Source organism: Herpailurus yagouaroundi, unplaced genomic scaffold, assembly GCF_014898765.1.
Source record: "Herpailurus yagouaroundi ecotype Mexico unplaced genomic scaffold, PumYag 189, whole genome shotgun sequence".
Lineage (NCBI taxonomy): Eukaryota > Metazoa > Chordata > Mammalia > Carnivora > Felidae > Herpailurus > Herpailurus yagouaroundi.
In genome coordinates, this window is record NW_024412420.1 from 1,949,568 (window position 1) to 1,963,408 (window position 13,841).

General features: G+C 35.7%; 1 protein-coding gene across 2 annotated transcripts in view; it reads right to left on the reverse strand.

Annotated features, from left to right (window-relative positions):
* INTS2 (integrator complex subunit 2) overlaps positions 1-13,841 on the reverse strand; it is a 61,224-nt gene that overhangs the window by 16,172 nt on the left and 31,211 nt on the right. For both annotated transcript variants that reach the window (XM_040496928.1, XM_040496927.1), the window contains exons 16-18: positions 5,079-5,183; positions 2,442-2,606; positions 1,176-1,377 (exon numbers count right to left, since the gene is read on the reverse strand). In XM_040496928.1, coding sequence (XP_040352862.1) covers positions 1,176-1,377; positions 2,442-2,606; positions 5,079-5,183 — 472 coding nt within the window. The remainder of the gene's footprint in view (positions 1-1,175; positions 1,378-2,441; positions 2,607-5,078; positions 5,184-13,841) is intronic.

The following is a 13,841-nucleotide window of genomic DNA, read 5'->3' on the forward strand; positions in this document are numbered from 1 at the left end:
TCTCTCTCTCTCTCTCTCTCTCTCTCTCTCTCTCTCAATCTCTGCCCCTTCCCCACTTGTGGGCACACACGCACTCTCTCTCAAAATAATAAGCATTTAAAAAAATAAAGAGCATAAATATTCCCAGACCTACTGAATCAAAATCACAGGTAAGTCCAGCCCAGCATTCTGTTTTTACTAGGTGTTTTTGGTTGTTTCTCTATTTAAACAGTATTTTCTTTTGTTTTTATTTAAATTCCAGTTAGTTAACGTAGTGTAATTTTAGTTTCAGGTGTACAATTTAGTAACCCAACACTCACATAAAACACTCGGTGCTCATCACAACAAGTGCACTCCATCCCCATCACCTACTTAAACCAGGTGTTTTTGATGCAATATATGGAACAGGAGAGACTCATCTTTGTAAAGGCAAAATAATTAATCCAGTATTCTCTAAACTTTACTGCACACCAGAATCACCGGGAAATACTTAAAAAAAAAAATACTAATGGCTGACCTAATGACCACCAACAGACATTCTGATTTAATTGGCATGGGTTACAACTTGGGGGTTAGGGGTTTTAAAAGCTCTCCAGGTGATTTTTAATGTGCAGCAAAATTTGAAGCCATGGCAATTATTGGAAGATACAATGGTGATCTAAATCACAATTAGCCACAAAAGACCATACATGAGGAACTCATTTTTAAAGAACTTTCTCAAGTTGGAAATACTTTAAAGTTTCTGTTTCTTAAAAGAAAGTTTATTCTTTTTTTTTAATTTCTTTTAATGTTTACTCATTTTTGAGAGAGAGAGAGGGAGAGGGGGAGAGAGAGAGAGAGAGAGAGAGTGAGCGAGCATGAGTGGGGGAGGGGCAGAAAGAGAGAGGGAGACACAGCATCCAAAGCAGGCTCTAGGCTCTGAGCTGTCAGCACAGAGCCTGATGCCGGGCTCGAACCCACAAACCGCAAGATCATGACCTGAGCTGAAGTTGGCACTTAACAGACTGAGCCACCCAGGCGCCCCAAAGAAAGTTTATCCTTTTCCTTAAAGTTATAACAGCTCTCTAATTAGCAGTCTTTAGGGAGGATTTATATTATCAGATACTCAACCATTTTTTCCACATTTAAGTTTAGGTTATTGTATACAATCACTGCTATACACTTATTTATTACATGAAACAATACACTGAAATTACCTTCTAGGCATCACAGTATTAAGAACCATCCATAGTTTATTGACCGTTTGAAGAATTCGCCGCGGAACCCCTGAATTCAACAGCTGGTTCATATTGGATGTTAATACTTCTGCATATGGTATAAGTTCACTGGCAGAGAGCAGAGTCAAGTGCTCTAGAATCTGCATCACTTGTGTGTGACTTACTGGGACAGCTGAAAATGCTAAAAGGAAAACTTAGCAGTCATGATCTAACTTCTATACAGCTTACCAAATATTTGGTCCTATCAGACTACACACTACAAAAATCAAGGAAACACTGTTGCTCAAAAAGAATAAAACTTTCAATCCTGCCCATAAGTGGCTATACTTAAAATAAGAGCCCTAAGAAAAATTCATGTTAAGTATAGTTATATCATAAAAAAACAAAACAAAACAAAACAACAAAAATCCCATTTAAAAAAATACATTGGTCACCCAAAGACAAATGTCATTTCCTTGGTGATTCAGACTAATTTGAAAAATTGACTGAAACATGAAAATACACCCAAATATTGTTTTTGGTAGTAACATTCATTAAGATTCAAACTTCTTGATATCTTCCATCTGGGTGGCCCCCTCTATAGGATGTAAGTACCCAGCACACTGCTGTTAGTAAAAAGTATCCAGAACTATGCTTTTCAATAGAATAGTCATTAACCACATGTGGCTATTGAACACTTAAGAAATGTAGCTAGTGCAAAATGAGATGTGCTGTAAATATAAAATACCACATTGAAAGACTTTGTATGGAAAAACAGTAAAATATTTCATTAATATTTTTATATTGGTTACATGATGAAATAATAATACATTAGATATACTGGATTAAATTAAATAATTATTAAAATTAATTTTGCCTGTGTTTTACTTTTAATGTGGCTAGAAAGTTTAAAATCACATATGTGGGTCATATCATATTTCTATTTGAGAGTGTTTGAACATTATCCAATAACAGCAAGTACATTGCTCTATTCCATGGCATTTATTTCTGACCAGTTCGGACCTTCCTAAAGCCACGTGACCTGTTTAGTGATGGACATAGAAACTATGAAAAAACAGATACAAGCATGTCAGAAAGAAATGGCTAAAACTCCTTAAACTCAAAGAAAATTACTTAAAATATATTAACCAAATATGGTTACATACCCAGGAACGCTTGGAAAATTCTGCATGATTTGAAGATTTCAATGAGCCTAACATCTCTTTGTACTACAACAGGGTAAAAGGAGTATCCAATTTACTATACCTTCTTGGAGTTGTTTAGGAGAGTGGTTTTTGGCATTATTGGTCAGTAGCATACGCCTTAACAGGGCATCAGTTCCTGTGATTTCTTCTTCACAGATCCAATCATCCACAATGCATAAATGTGGGTAATTAGTTGCAAGGAGACGTAGTAAAGCAGAATGTAACCCTTGAAAATTTACAAAAAGTCAACTGGATTCTTCATTCTCAAATATCAAAATCTTCTCCCTCCCCGTCCCTTCCATTTTCGGCAAACCAAAAGAATGTGCACTTCATACTTCATATGTGCAAGCATACTACCATTTGAGAACTTCTGTTCAGTAGTTCAGCTAGAGAATCTGCTTAAGATCCCCAAGTGATTTGATACACAAAAAGGTGGAAACTACAAGTTTTATCAAAAGTTCTCAAGCTTTCTTCTACCCTATCCTAATATAAAAGTCTCCCATCAGGAAAAGTCACTTGACATAGCAATAGTTCAAGAGGGAGGAAGGAAAAAAAAAGGTGAAAAGCATGTCCATTTTGGGAAGATCATATATGGTTTGAAAAAGGCCTCATTGAGAAATTCTGACAGGCTTCGATAGAAGAACACATGCTCTCTTCCAGCCCAGTTAAGAATCACTGGTACAGATGGGTAAAAAATCAAAATTGCCCCCTTTGAGTACCTAAAAGATCTCAAGCATTCTATGTACATTTTTTCATTTCTCCCTAGCAGCCCTTCAAGGTAAGTAACACTGTCTTCATTCTACTGTAAGGAAACAGACTGAAAGACATTTTTTAAAGTTCCCTGAGTCATATAGCTAAGTATGTCAGCCAACCAAAGCAGTACTGATGACACCTACAAGACACTGCATTGGCCTTCCTTCAAGAAGAGTTAAGGAAGTTCAAAAGGAATAGGAAACTTCCTTTTACTAAATCAAAGTCTTGCTTGTAACAAGACTATGCTATGCTATGCTTATAGCATAGTTTGACTATTCATGACTATTACTGTATAATATCAATAACGATAAAATAAATGATATAGTGTACAAAATGTCTTAATTAGATACATGAAGTACTACCACTATGCTAAATGACACAAAAATATTGTTGTTACTATATTATTATTATCATCCTCATCAGAGTTGTAAGACTAGTAGTAACAGTATTAGGTGTAATAACAGTACTTTTCATCCAATCATCTCCTTATTATGCAACTTAGATCAAATCATACCACTGCTCAGTCCCAGGAGGGACAGTATCTGCTTCCTTTGTCACAGAAACTGCTTAAAATTAATATTTCTATTTGAAAAATGCTGCAACAGTCAAAAGTGGTTTAATTTTTTTTTTTTTAATGTTTGTTTTTGAGAGACAGAGAAAGACAGAGCACGAGCAGGGGAGGGGCAGAGAGATAGAGGGAGACACAGAATCTGAAGCAGGCTCTAGGCTCCAAGCTGTCAGCACAGAGCCCGATGCAAGGCTCAAACTCACAAACTGCGAGATCACAACCTGGGCCAAAGTCAGCTGCTTAACTGACTGAGCCACCCAGGCACCCCAAAAGTGGTATTATTTTAAAGTTTAAATATCTAAATGCACAACTACGTGTACAGTTAAGACTATCCCAAAACAGTCATAAACTGAGTACCTACAATAGTGAAAATTAATCTACATTTCATAATCTCTTCAATAAAATGTTACTTGCCAAACATTGTCAAATAAAACATTATTTCCTTGGAAAAGATTATGCAAAGATATAAGTAAATAAATGCAGACATCTGACTAAATGTGACCAAAGAAGGTCATCTTTGTTCCTGCTTGAAACCAACCATAACAAAGAAAGAAAAAGAAAACTCCAACTTCAGAGAAACAAACAAAAAACCCACACTCAAACATTACAAAGAGTGGTGTCAAATTAAGAAAAAAACTGAATTTTAAGAGGCGCATGGGTGGCTCAGTCAGTTAAATGTCCAACTTCAGCTCAGGTGATGATCTTGTAGTCGGTGAGTTGGAGCCCTGTGACAGGCTCTGTGCTGACAGCTCAGAGCCTGGAGCCTGCTTCAGATCGTGTGTCTCCCTCTCTCTCTGCCCCTTCCTCCTCACACTGTGTCTCTCTCTCTCTCAAAAATAAATAAACATTAAAAAAAAACTGAATTTCTAAAAATATTACTATATGTCTATTTGACAGTTTTACAGTAAAAATCTAGTAATTCTGTGGTATGGAAAATTATGGAGCAATTAAAAGCAATAAGGTAGATCTACATGTACTGGCATAAAAACATTTCTAAGACACCAAAAGAAAAAAGCAAGTACCAAAAGAGATAGGGTATAATACCATTTATAGTTTAAAAAAACAATTGTTTTACATGTGTGTAGCTATTAGCTTTATCCATATGACACTGTATTTTTGTAGGTCAAAAAAAGTTGAATACCTGCAATTTCATATGGTTCGACTTACCGGAAAAAATGTCTGAAATTACATTCCAAAATAAAACTGGGTTTTGGGGAAGGGTAAATGCAAGGAGTAAGATAGGTATGTAAAGAGGAATTCACTTCTGAATTGTTGGATTTTTTACCATCGAGCACCTATTACACTTTATAACATTATAAACAGTACCGCATTTTTTAACAATAAACGTTAGCAGTAAAAAGCAAGCAAAACAAATACCTCCCAACTCTTGCTGCAGTCCTTGAGCCTGTCGAATAAGGAATTTGATAGGAATCTGATCCATTAAAGAAGATGAATATGATTTGGGCTTTCTTTGCATAGCAGCTGTCAAAGATAAAAAGTGTAAGATAAAAACAGTGTAACAAACAACAGCAATCTTAACCTTCAACCTAAATGGAACAAAAAACATTAAATTGCATTTCATTCACTTACCCTGTGAATATACTTCACAAAAAATGAAGAATCATTACCTAATAGTGGATACACAGGAAAAGCAAGAACATATCTAAGGGGAAGATCTGGAAAATGCCCCTACATTGAAACTAGTAGGGAAAAAAATCGTAAGAGAAGCCATCTGCAGAAGTGTTATACACTAAAAAACAAAAACCAACAAAACAAAAAACAAAAAAACCCCCAATAAGTCAAGACTCTCCCAAAACTAATTAGGAAGACTAAATGTAGCCATGACCATATGGCTTAAAGCTTCATGACTCCAATAGTCTTAATTTAATTATATTATATATTATACTGGTGACTGACTTAAAAAAAAATTTTTTTTTTAACATTTATTCATTTTTGAGAGACAGAGCACAAGCGAGGGAGTGGCAAAAAGAGAGAGACACACAGAATCCATGAAGCAGGCTCCAGACTCCAAGCTATCAGCACAGAGCCCAATGTGGGGCTCGAACCCACCAACCATGAGATCATGACTTGAGCCTTAAGTCAGCCACTTAACCAACTGAGCCACCCATATGCCCAGGTGACTGACTCTTTTTCTTTATTTTATTATTTTATTTATTTTTTAATATGAAATTTATTGTCAAATTGGTTTCCATACAACACCCAGTGCTCATCCCAACAAGTGCCCTCCTCAATGCCCATCACCCACCCTCCTCTCCCTCCCACCCCCCATCAGCCCTCCTCAGTTTATTCTCAGTTTTTAAGAGTCTCTTATGGTTTGGCTCTCTCCCTCTCTAACTTTTTTTTTTCCTTCCCCTGCCCCATGGTCTTCTGTTAAGTTTCTCAGGATCCACTCTTTTTAAAGGAAGTTGGGCAGTATGAATTTGACTGCCCTCTCACAATTTCTACCTTTAGCCAGCAAACAATTCCTTTTTTTTAAAAAAACAAGCCCATCTTAGGGGCAGCTGGCTGGCTTAGTCAGTAGAACATGTGACTCTTGATCCCAGGGTTGTGAGTTAGAGCCTCACACAGGGTGTAAAGATTACTTAAAAATAAAATCTTTTTAAAAGATAAAAGGGGCACCTGGGTGGCTCAGTTAGTTAAGTGTCTGACTTCGGCTCAGGCCCATGATCTCATGGGTTTGACCCACGCACCCCCCCCCACCCCTCCCCCATATCAGACTCTGTGCTCATAGCCTGGAGCCTAGAGCCTGCTTCAGATTCTGTGTGTCCATTTCTCTCTGCCCCTCCCCTGTGCTCTCTTTCTCTCAAAAATAAACATTAAAAAAAATTTTCTTTTAAGTAATAAATAAATAAATAAAACAAGTCCATCTTAATTTCTCTTCTTTTTCTGTGGTCTTAAATCAGTACCTACTCATTTGCTTAAATATCTATTATGGACTAGTTTCCCTATTTCCAATTTCTCTTCTCTTTGATCCATCCTTCACATTGCTGCCATAGTCCTCTTACGTAAATACAGATTTTATCAGATCGCGTGCCTCCGGTTACATGCTCAAAATCCTTCACTGGATTCCTATATCCTACAGAATAAAGGTACCTACCAATCAACACTATCTTTTTTTTTTTTTTTAACGTTTATTTATTTATTTTGAGAGAGAGAGAGCACACATGCACAGGCAGAGAGAGACAGAGAGAGAGAATCACAAGCAGGCTCTGTGCTGTTAACACAGATGTGGGCCCAATCCCACGAACCATCAAATCATGACCTGAGCCAAAATCAAAAGTCAGATGCTTATCTTTTTTTTGTCTCATCTCCATCATATTCTATATGCCTGGCACCCTCCTCTCATTCCAAGGTACTTTATTTATACACCATAGGACTATATGATCAACCAGGATGTTCATAGTGTAAAAAAAGCATATGCAATATGCTTACCCTTTTTTCAAATACAAACCACAAAGTGTAAACTCAACAATTTTTTTTTTGAAGACAAGAAGTACATAAGTCCAAGTGTTAGAGTAAAGGTTGAGAATCATTGCCTATATAGACCATATACCTCTTGACTAAACATAACCTCCCTTGTAAATTAATAAATTAGCATCCTAGTTTTCCATACCAATTTTGTATGAATTCCATTAAGAACACGTTTCAGAAGGCAGTTAAACAGAATAGGTTCTAATGACAGTCAAATTGGGGTTCCAACACTTACTAGTGAAGGAAGCAGTCTTAGAGCAATTAGGAAAGAAAAAGAAATAAGACATCCAAATTGGAAAGGAAGAAGTACAAATGTCACTCTTTGCAGATGACATATGAAGACTCCATCAAAAAACTGTTAGAATATGGGGTACCAGGGTGGCTCAGTGGGTTGAGGTCTAACTTTGGCTCAAGTCATGGTCTCACAGTTGATGAGTTCAAACCCCACATCTGGTTCTCTGCTGTTAGCACAGAGCCAGCTTCAGATCCTCTGCAGCCCCTCAGCCCCTCCCCCGCTCACGCTTTCTCTTAAAAATAAATAAACATTAAAAAAAAAAGAACTGTTAGAATAAGTGAATTCAGGGGGCACCTGGGTGGCTCAGTCAGTTGAGTGTCTAACTCTTGATTTCGGTTCAGGTCATGATCCCAGGGTTGTGGAGCCTGCTTAGGATTCTCTTTCTCTTCCTCTGCCCCTCTCCCCCATTTGCACTCTTTCTAAAATAAAAAGTCTACTATTAAAAAAATCAATTCAGTAAAACTGCAGGATATAAAATCAATACACAAAAATTTATTGTATTTCTATACACTAATAATGAACTATCAGAAAGAGAAATTAAGAAAACAACCCCATTTACAGTTACATCAAAAAGAATAAAATACCTAAGAATAAGTTAAACCAAAGAGGTGAAAGACCTGAATACTGAAAACTATAAGACATCAATGAAAGAAATTAAAGAGGACACAAATTAATAATATTTGTTATTTATAATTTGTTATTTATAACATTTGGTTTAAAATCAATATTATTAAAATGCCCATATCATCAAAAGCTATCTACAAATTCAGTGCAATCCCTATCAAAATTCTGATGGCATTTTTCACAGAACTAGAACAAATAATACTAAAATTTGTATGAAACCACAGAAAACCCAAAAGCAACCTTGAGAGAGAAAAACAAAGCTAGAAGGATCATGCTCTCTGATTTTAAACTATATTACAAAACTATAGTAATTAAAAGTTTGGTATTTGTATGAAAGCAGACACATAGATCAATGGAACAAAGTAGAGAGCCCAGAAATAAACCCATGCATACATGGTCAACTGATCCACAACAAAGGAGACAAAGATATATAATGAGCAAGAGGACAATCTCTTCAATAAACAGTGTTGGGAAAACAGGACAGCCACGTGCAAAAGAATAAAGCTCAACTATCTAACACCACACACAATGATTAACTCAAAATGGATTAAAGACTTTAACAGAAGACCTAAAACCTCATGACTCCTAGAAGAAAACGTAGATGGTAACTTCTTGGTCTTGGCAGTGATTTTTTGACTCTGACACCAAAACCAAAAGCAGGACACCTGGGTGGCTCAGTCAGTTAAGCGTCTGACTCTTGATTTTGACTCAGGTCATGATCTCACAGTCAGTGGGTTTGAGCCCTGCGTCGGGCTCTGCACTGATGGTGCAAAGCCAGCTTGGGATTCTCTCTCTCCCTCTCTCCTTCTACCCCTTCTCTACTTGCACCCTCTCTCTCTCAAACTAAATAAACTTAAAAAAAAAAAAAAGCAAAAATAAACAAGTGTGACTACATTAAACTAAAAAGCTTCTGCACTGGAAAGAAAACCATCAACAAAATGAAAAGGCAACCAAATGAACTGGAGGAAATATTTACATATCATAAATCTGATAAAAGGCTAATGCCCAAAATATATAAAATAGCTCATACAACTCAACAGCAAAAAAAAAAAAAAAAAAAAAAAAAAAAAAAAAAAAAAAAAAAAAAAAAAAAAAATCTGATTTTAAAATAGGCAGAAAATCTAAATGGATATTTTTACAAAGAAGATATACAAATGGCCAATAGGTATATAAAAAGATGCTTAACATCATTAATCATCAGTGAAAGGCAAAAAAAAAAACCCTGCAATTAGCCATCACCTCACACCTGTTAGAGTGGCTATTACCAAAAAAGACAAGAAGTAAGTGTTGCCATGGATGTGGAGCAAAGGGAACCCTATGTGCTACTGATGGCAATGTAAATTGGGTATAGCCAATATGGAGGTTCCTCAAAAAATTAATAATAGAGGGGAACCTGGATGGCTCAATCTGTTTAGCATCGAACTCTTGATTTTGGCTCAGGTCATGGTCTCACGGTTCGTGAGATCAAACCCTGTACCAGTCTCCATGCTGACAGTGTGGAACCTACTTGGGATTCTCTCTCTCCCACTATTTCTGCCCCTTCCCCACTCTCTCCCTCAAAATAAATAAATAAACTTTAAAAAAAAATCTTTAAAAAATAAAAATTTTAAAAATTAAAAAGTTAAAAAAATTAATAGAACCATATGATCCAGCAATTCCACTTTTGTGTAATTTACCTGAAGAAAATGAAAACATTAACTTGAAAAGATCCCCCCATGTTCACTGCATTATTCACAATAACCAAAATATGGAAACAACCTAGGTGTCCATCAATGGATGAATGGATAAAGAAAAATGTGGGGTGTGTGTGTGTGTGTGTGTGTGTGTGTAATATAATTCATCCATAAAATAAAAATGAAATCTTACCATTTTCAACAACACAGATGGACTTCGATGGCATTACACCAAGTGAAAAAACTCAGAGAAAGACAAATACCATATTATCTCTTTTATGTGGAATCTTAAAAAAAAAAAAAAAAAAAGCTTGCAGATACAGAGAACAGACTGGTGGATGCCAGAAGCAGGGGGTGGGGGATAGAAGAAACAGGTGAAGGGGGATTCAAAAAAGAAAAAGAAAAAAACCCTCAATACTAAAAACCCATTTTGAAACCACAGCCCTATGGCTCATCTTGATATAAAATAAAATTGTATAAAATAACACTAAAGAGGAAAAAAACACATAAAATGGTACTTTAAAGAGAAAGTAATAGATTGACTATACTTACACAGAATACTTATATATAAATTAGTAAAGATAGATATGTTAAATAATAAAGTACACACACACACACACACACACACACACACACACACACACACACACACACAACAGGTGTTCCAGTGATAGTCAAATCCTGGTTCCCACACTTATTGCTTAGGGAAGTTCAGCTTAGGGAAGTTCTTAACTTCCCTGTGCCTCAGTGCTCTCACCTGTAAAATCACAAAAACAGTACTCATCTCATAGAATTGTTGTGAGGGTTTACATGAGTTAACACATGTAAAGTGCTTCAAGTAATGTCTGGCACATGACAAGCACTCAAATGTTAACTGGTATTATTAAGATCTATAGTCTCCAAGATTAATTTAGGGTAAAGTATCAATATTTAAGTTTCTGGACCTATAAAAATGAAGACAAAATCCTGATCACATTTTAATGATTCCATCAAAGAACTAGCAGCCCATGAGGCCCTGCCTAAAGCACTTATTTCTCTTTAACATCTCTGTGAAATACAGCATCAAAGATATTCTTAATCCTTCAGTAAAAGATAAACTGTAATTTGACAACAATCATATTTCCAAACTTCTTCCAATGCATGGCTTTCAAAGAGTCAAATCTAACATTTAATCTCATCCCCAACAAAACTGTAGAAATACTTTGAATATTATTTACATTGCCCCTAGTTTTTGTGACATTTTAATCCTTAAAAAAATCCGATAGAAAATAATTCACGTAGAAATTAGTGTAAACTTGATACCAAAGCAGAAAGAAAAAAAAGAAGAAAAAAGGTCAATTTCACTTGTTTAAATACAGATGGAAAAAAAAAAAACCAACAACACGCAAATCAAACCTAGCACCATACTAAAAGAAAAACATACCAAAACCAAGTAGGATAAATTCCAGGAATATAAAGATATTAATTTTACAATGAATTATATAAATAGACCAAACAAATCATCTCAATAACTGCCAAAAAAGTATTTACTTGCTAAATTATATTTTAAATGGTACTCTAAGAAATCCAGAGCTTAACTAATCCAAACTAAATACCAATACCTTTCCTATAACCAGTGATAACTTGTTAGAAGATTATCCAGAACCTATATAAAGGAAAATTTTATTGGCAGATGCAAGAAAACTTGAATAAATTTTGAAACTTAAATAAATTTGAACTCATTCAAAAAACATTTACTAACTATATGTGTCAAGGAATATACTAGATCTAGATACAATGGCAAAAAAACAGACAAAAATCAGTCCTCATGAAGCTTAAATTTTAACAATGAAAAAAATTATTTCATATATCTAGACGGGAAGACTTAATATTGTAAAGATGGTAAATTCTCTCCAAATCTATAAACTTAACATAATTTTGATCAAAAATCCCAGCATAATAATCTTCTCTGGAAAGTTCATGTGAAAGATTAAACATGTAAGAACAGACAAAAATTCTGAACAAGAAGTTATGATGAAAGTGACTGGAACTTAAGAAAGAAAATCCAAAATCAGACATAGGTTTGTAAGAAAACTTCAATGTACATCAAAGTGACCTTCCAAAGCAATAGGAAAATGACAGATTATTCACTATGTGATGTTGACAAATAGCCAATTATAAAAAAATAAAATTGGATCTGTACCCCATACTTTACACCAAAATTAATTAAAGGCATACTTAAATTTTAAAAAGGAAATAATAAGGTCCTAAAAGAACATAGAGGTGATTAGTTATATGAACGTTAGTACCTAGCTTTGGAAGATTTTCTTCCCCCCAAAATTTTATAATTAAAAAACACCATAAACTGAGGTGCTGACAGCTCAGAGCCTGGAGCCTGCTTCAGATTCTGTGTCTCCCTCTCTCTCTGCCCCTCCCCTGCTCAAGCTCAGTTTCTTTCTGTCTCTCAAAAATAAATAAAACATCAAAAAAAAATTTTTTTTAACACCATAAATAATAATACTCTATATTATAAAAAAGCACTCACATCTTATGCAAATATAGGAGTCTATATTGGTATAACCTATCTGGAAAGGAATATGGCAGTTCATCTTTTTTATATAAATTTTATTTATTCATTCTGAGAGTGAGAGCGAGAGAGAGAGAGAGAGTACAAGTGAGGCAGGGGCAAAGAGAGAGGGAGAGAAAATCCCAAGCTGGCGTTGCACTGTCAGTGCAGAGCCCAACACAGGGCTCAAACCCACTGACCAGAGGTCATGACCTGGGCCAAAATCAAGAGGCAGACGCCTAACTGACTGAGCCACCCAGGCAAACTTGTTCATTTTTTAAATCTTACAATTTATAGTACAATTACTATAGACTTAGTAATTCTATATCTAGGAATCTCTCCTAAGGACAGAAATAATCATGCCTATGTACAAAGTTAGCTCTAACAGTCATTCCTCCACTGTTTATAATGGCAAAATTTGGAAACGGTTTAAATGTCCAATAAAAAGAAGTTTGTTAGTAATGAGATATTTATGAGGAAATATTGTACAGCTATTTAAAGATGTCCTTGAAAATGTACTATAATAGGCAAGTGTTTAAAATGTATTGAGGAGAAAGGTTAGATTAAAAATATGTATTACTGGGATGCCTGGCTGTCTCAATCAGTAGAGCACGCAACTCTTAATCTCAGGGTTGTGAGCCTCACAATGAGTGTAGAGATTACTTAAAAATAAAATCTTTAGGGGCGCCTGGGTGGCGCAGTCGGTTAAGCGTCCGACTTCAGCCAGGTCACGATCTCGCGGTCCGTGAGTTCGAGCCCCGCGTCGGGCTCTGGGCTGATGGCTCAGAGCCTGGAGCCTGTTTCCGATTCTGTGTCTCCCTCTCTCTCTGCCCCTCGCCCGTTCATGCTCTGTCTCTCTCTGACCCAAAAATAAATAAACGTTGAAAAAAAATAAAATAAAATAAATAAAATCTTTAAAAAAATGTATTATGATTCTGACTTTGTAAAAGCTATCATCTGTGCAAAGACTGAAAGGTTTTCTAAGAAAATTCAAATGGTGACTAGCAGAATTATGGGTGGTTTATTTCGATCTTTTTACTCTTCTCATTTCCTAGATTTTTTTCCAGTAAACACAACTTCTAATAAATGTTTTCTTTTTTTAAATCCAGTTCCTTTGCATCAAATAAGGTACAATTAGGTAGGTAAACAATGAAATAAGTTTTTAAAATTCTTATACTGTTACTCTAAAATATGGTCATACAACTTTTTTGTCCAAACTTTATTTTAAAGTTCCAAAACTTGAAGTTGCCAATAAATAACATTGGCCAATGGGGTGCCTGGACGGCTCAGTCGGTTAAGTATCTGACTTTGGCTTAGGTCATGATCTCACAGTTCGTGGGTTCAAGCACTGCAATGGGCTCTGTGCTGACAGCTCAGAGCCTGGAACCTCCTTTGGATTCTGTGTCTCCCTCTCGCTCTGCCCCTCCCCCTCTCATGCTCTGTCTCTCTCTTTCTCTCCCTCTCTCAAAAATAAACATTAAAAAAAAATAACATTGGCCAATGTTTGCTTA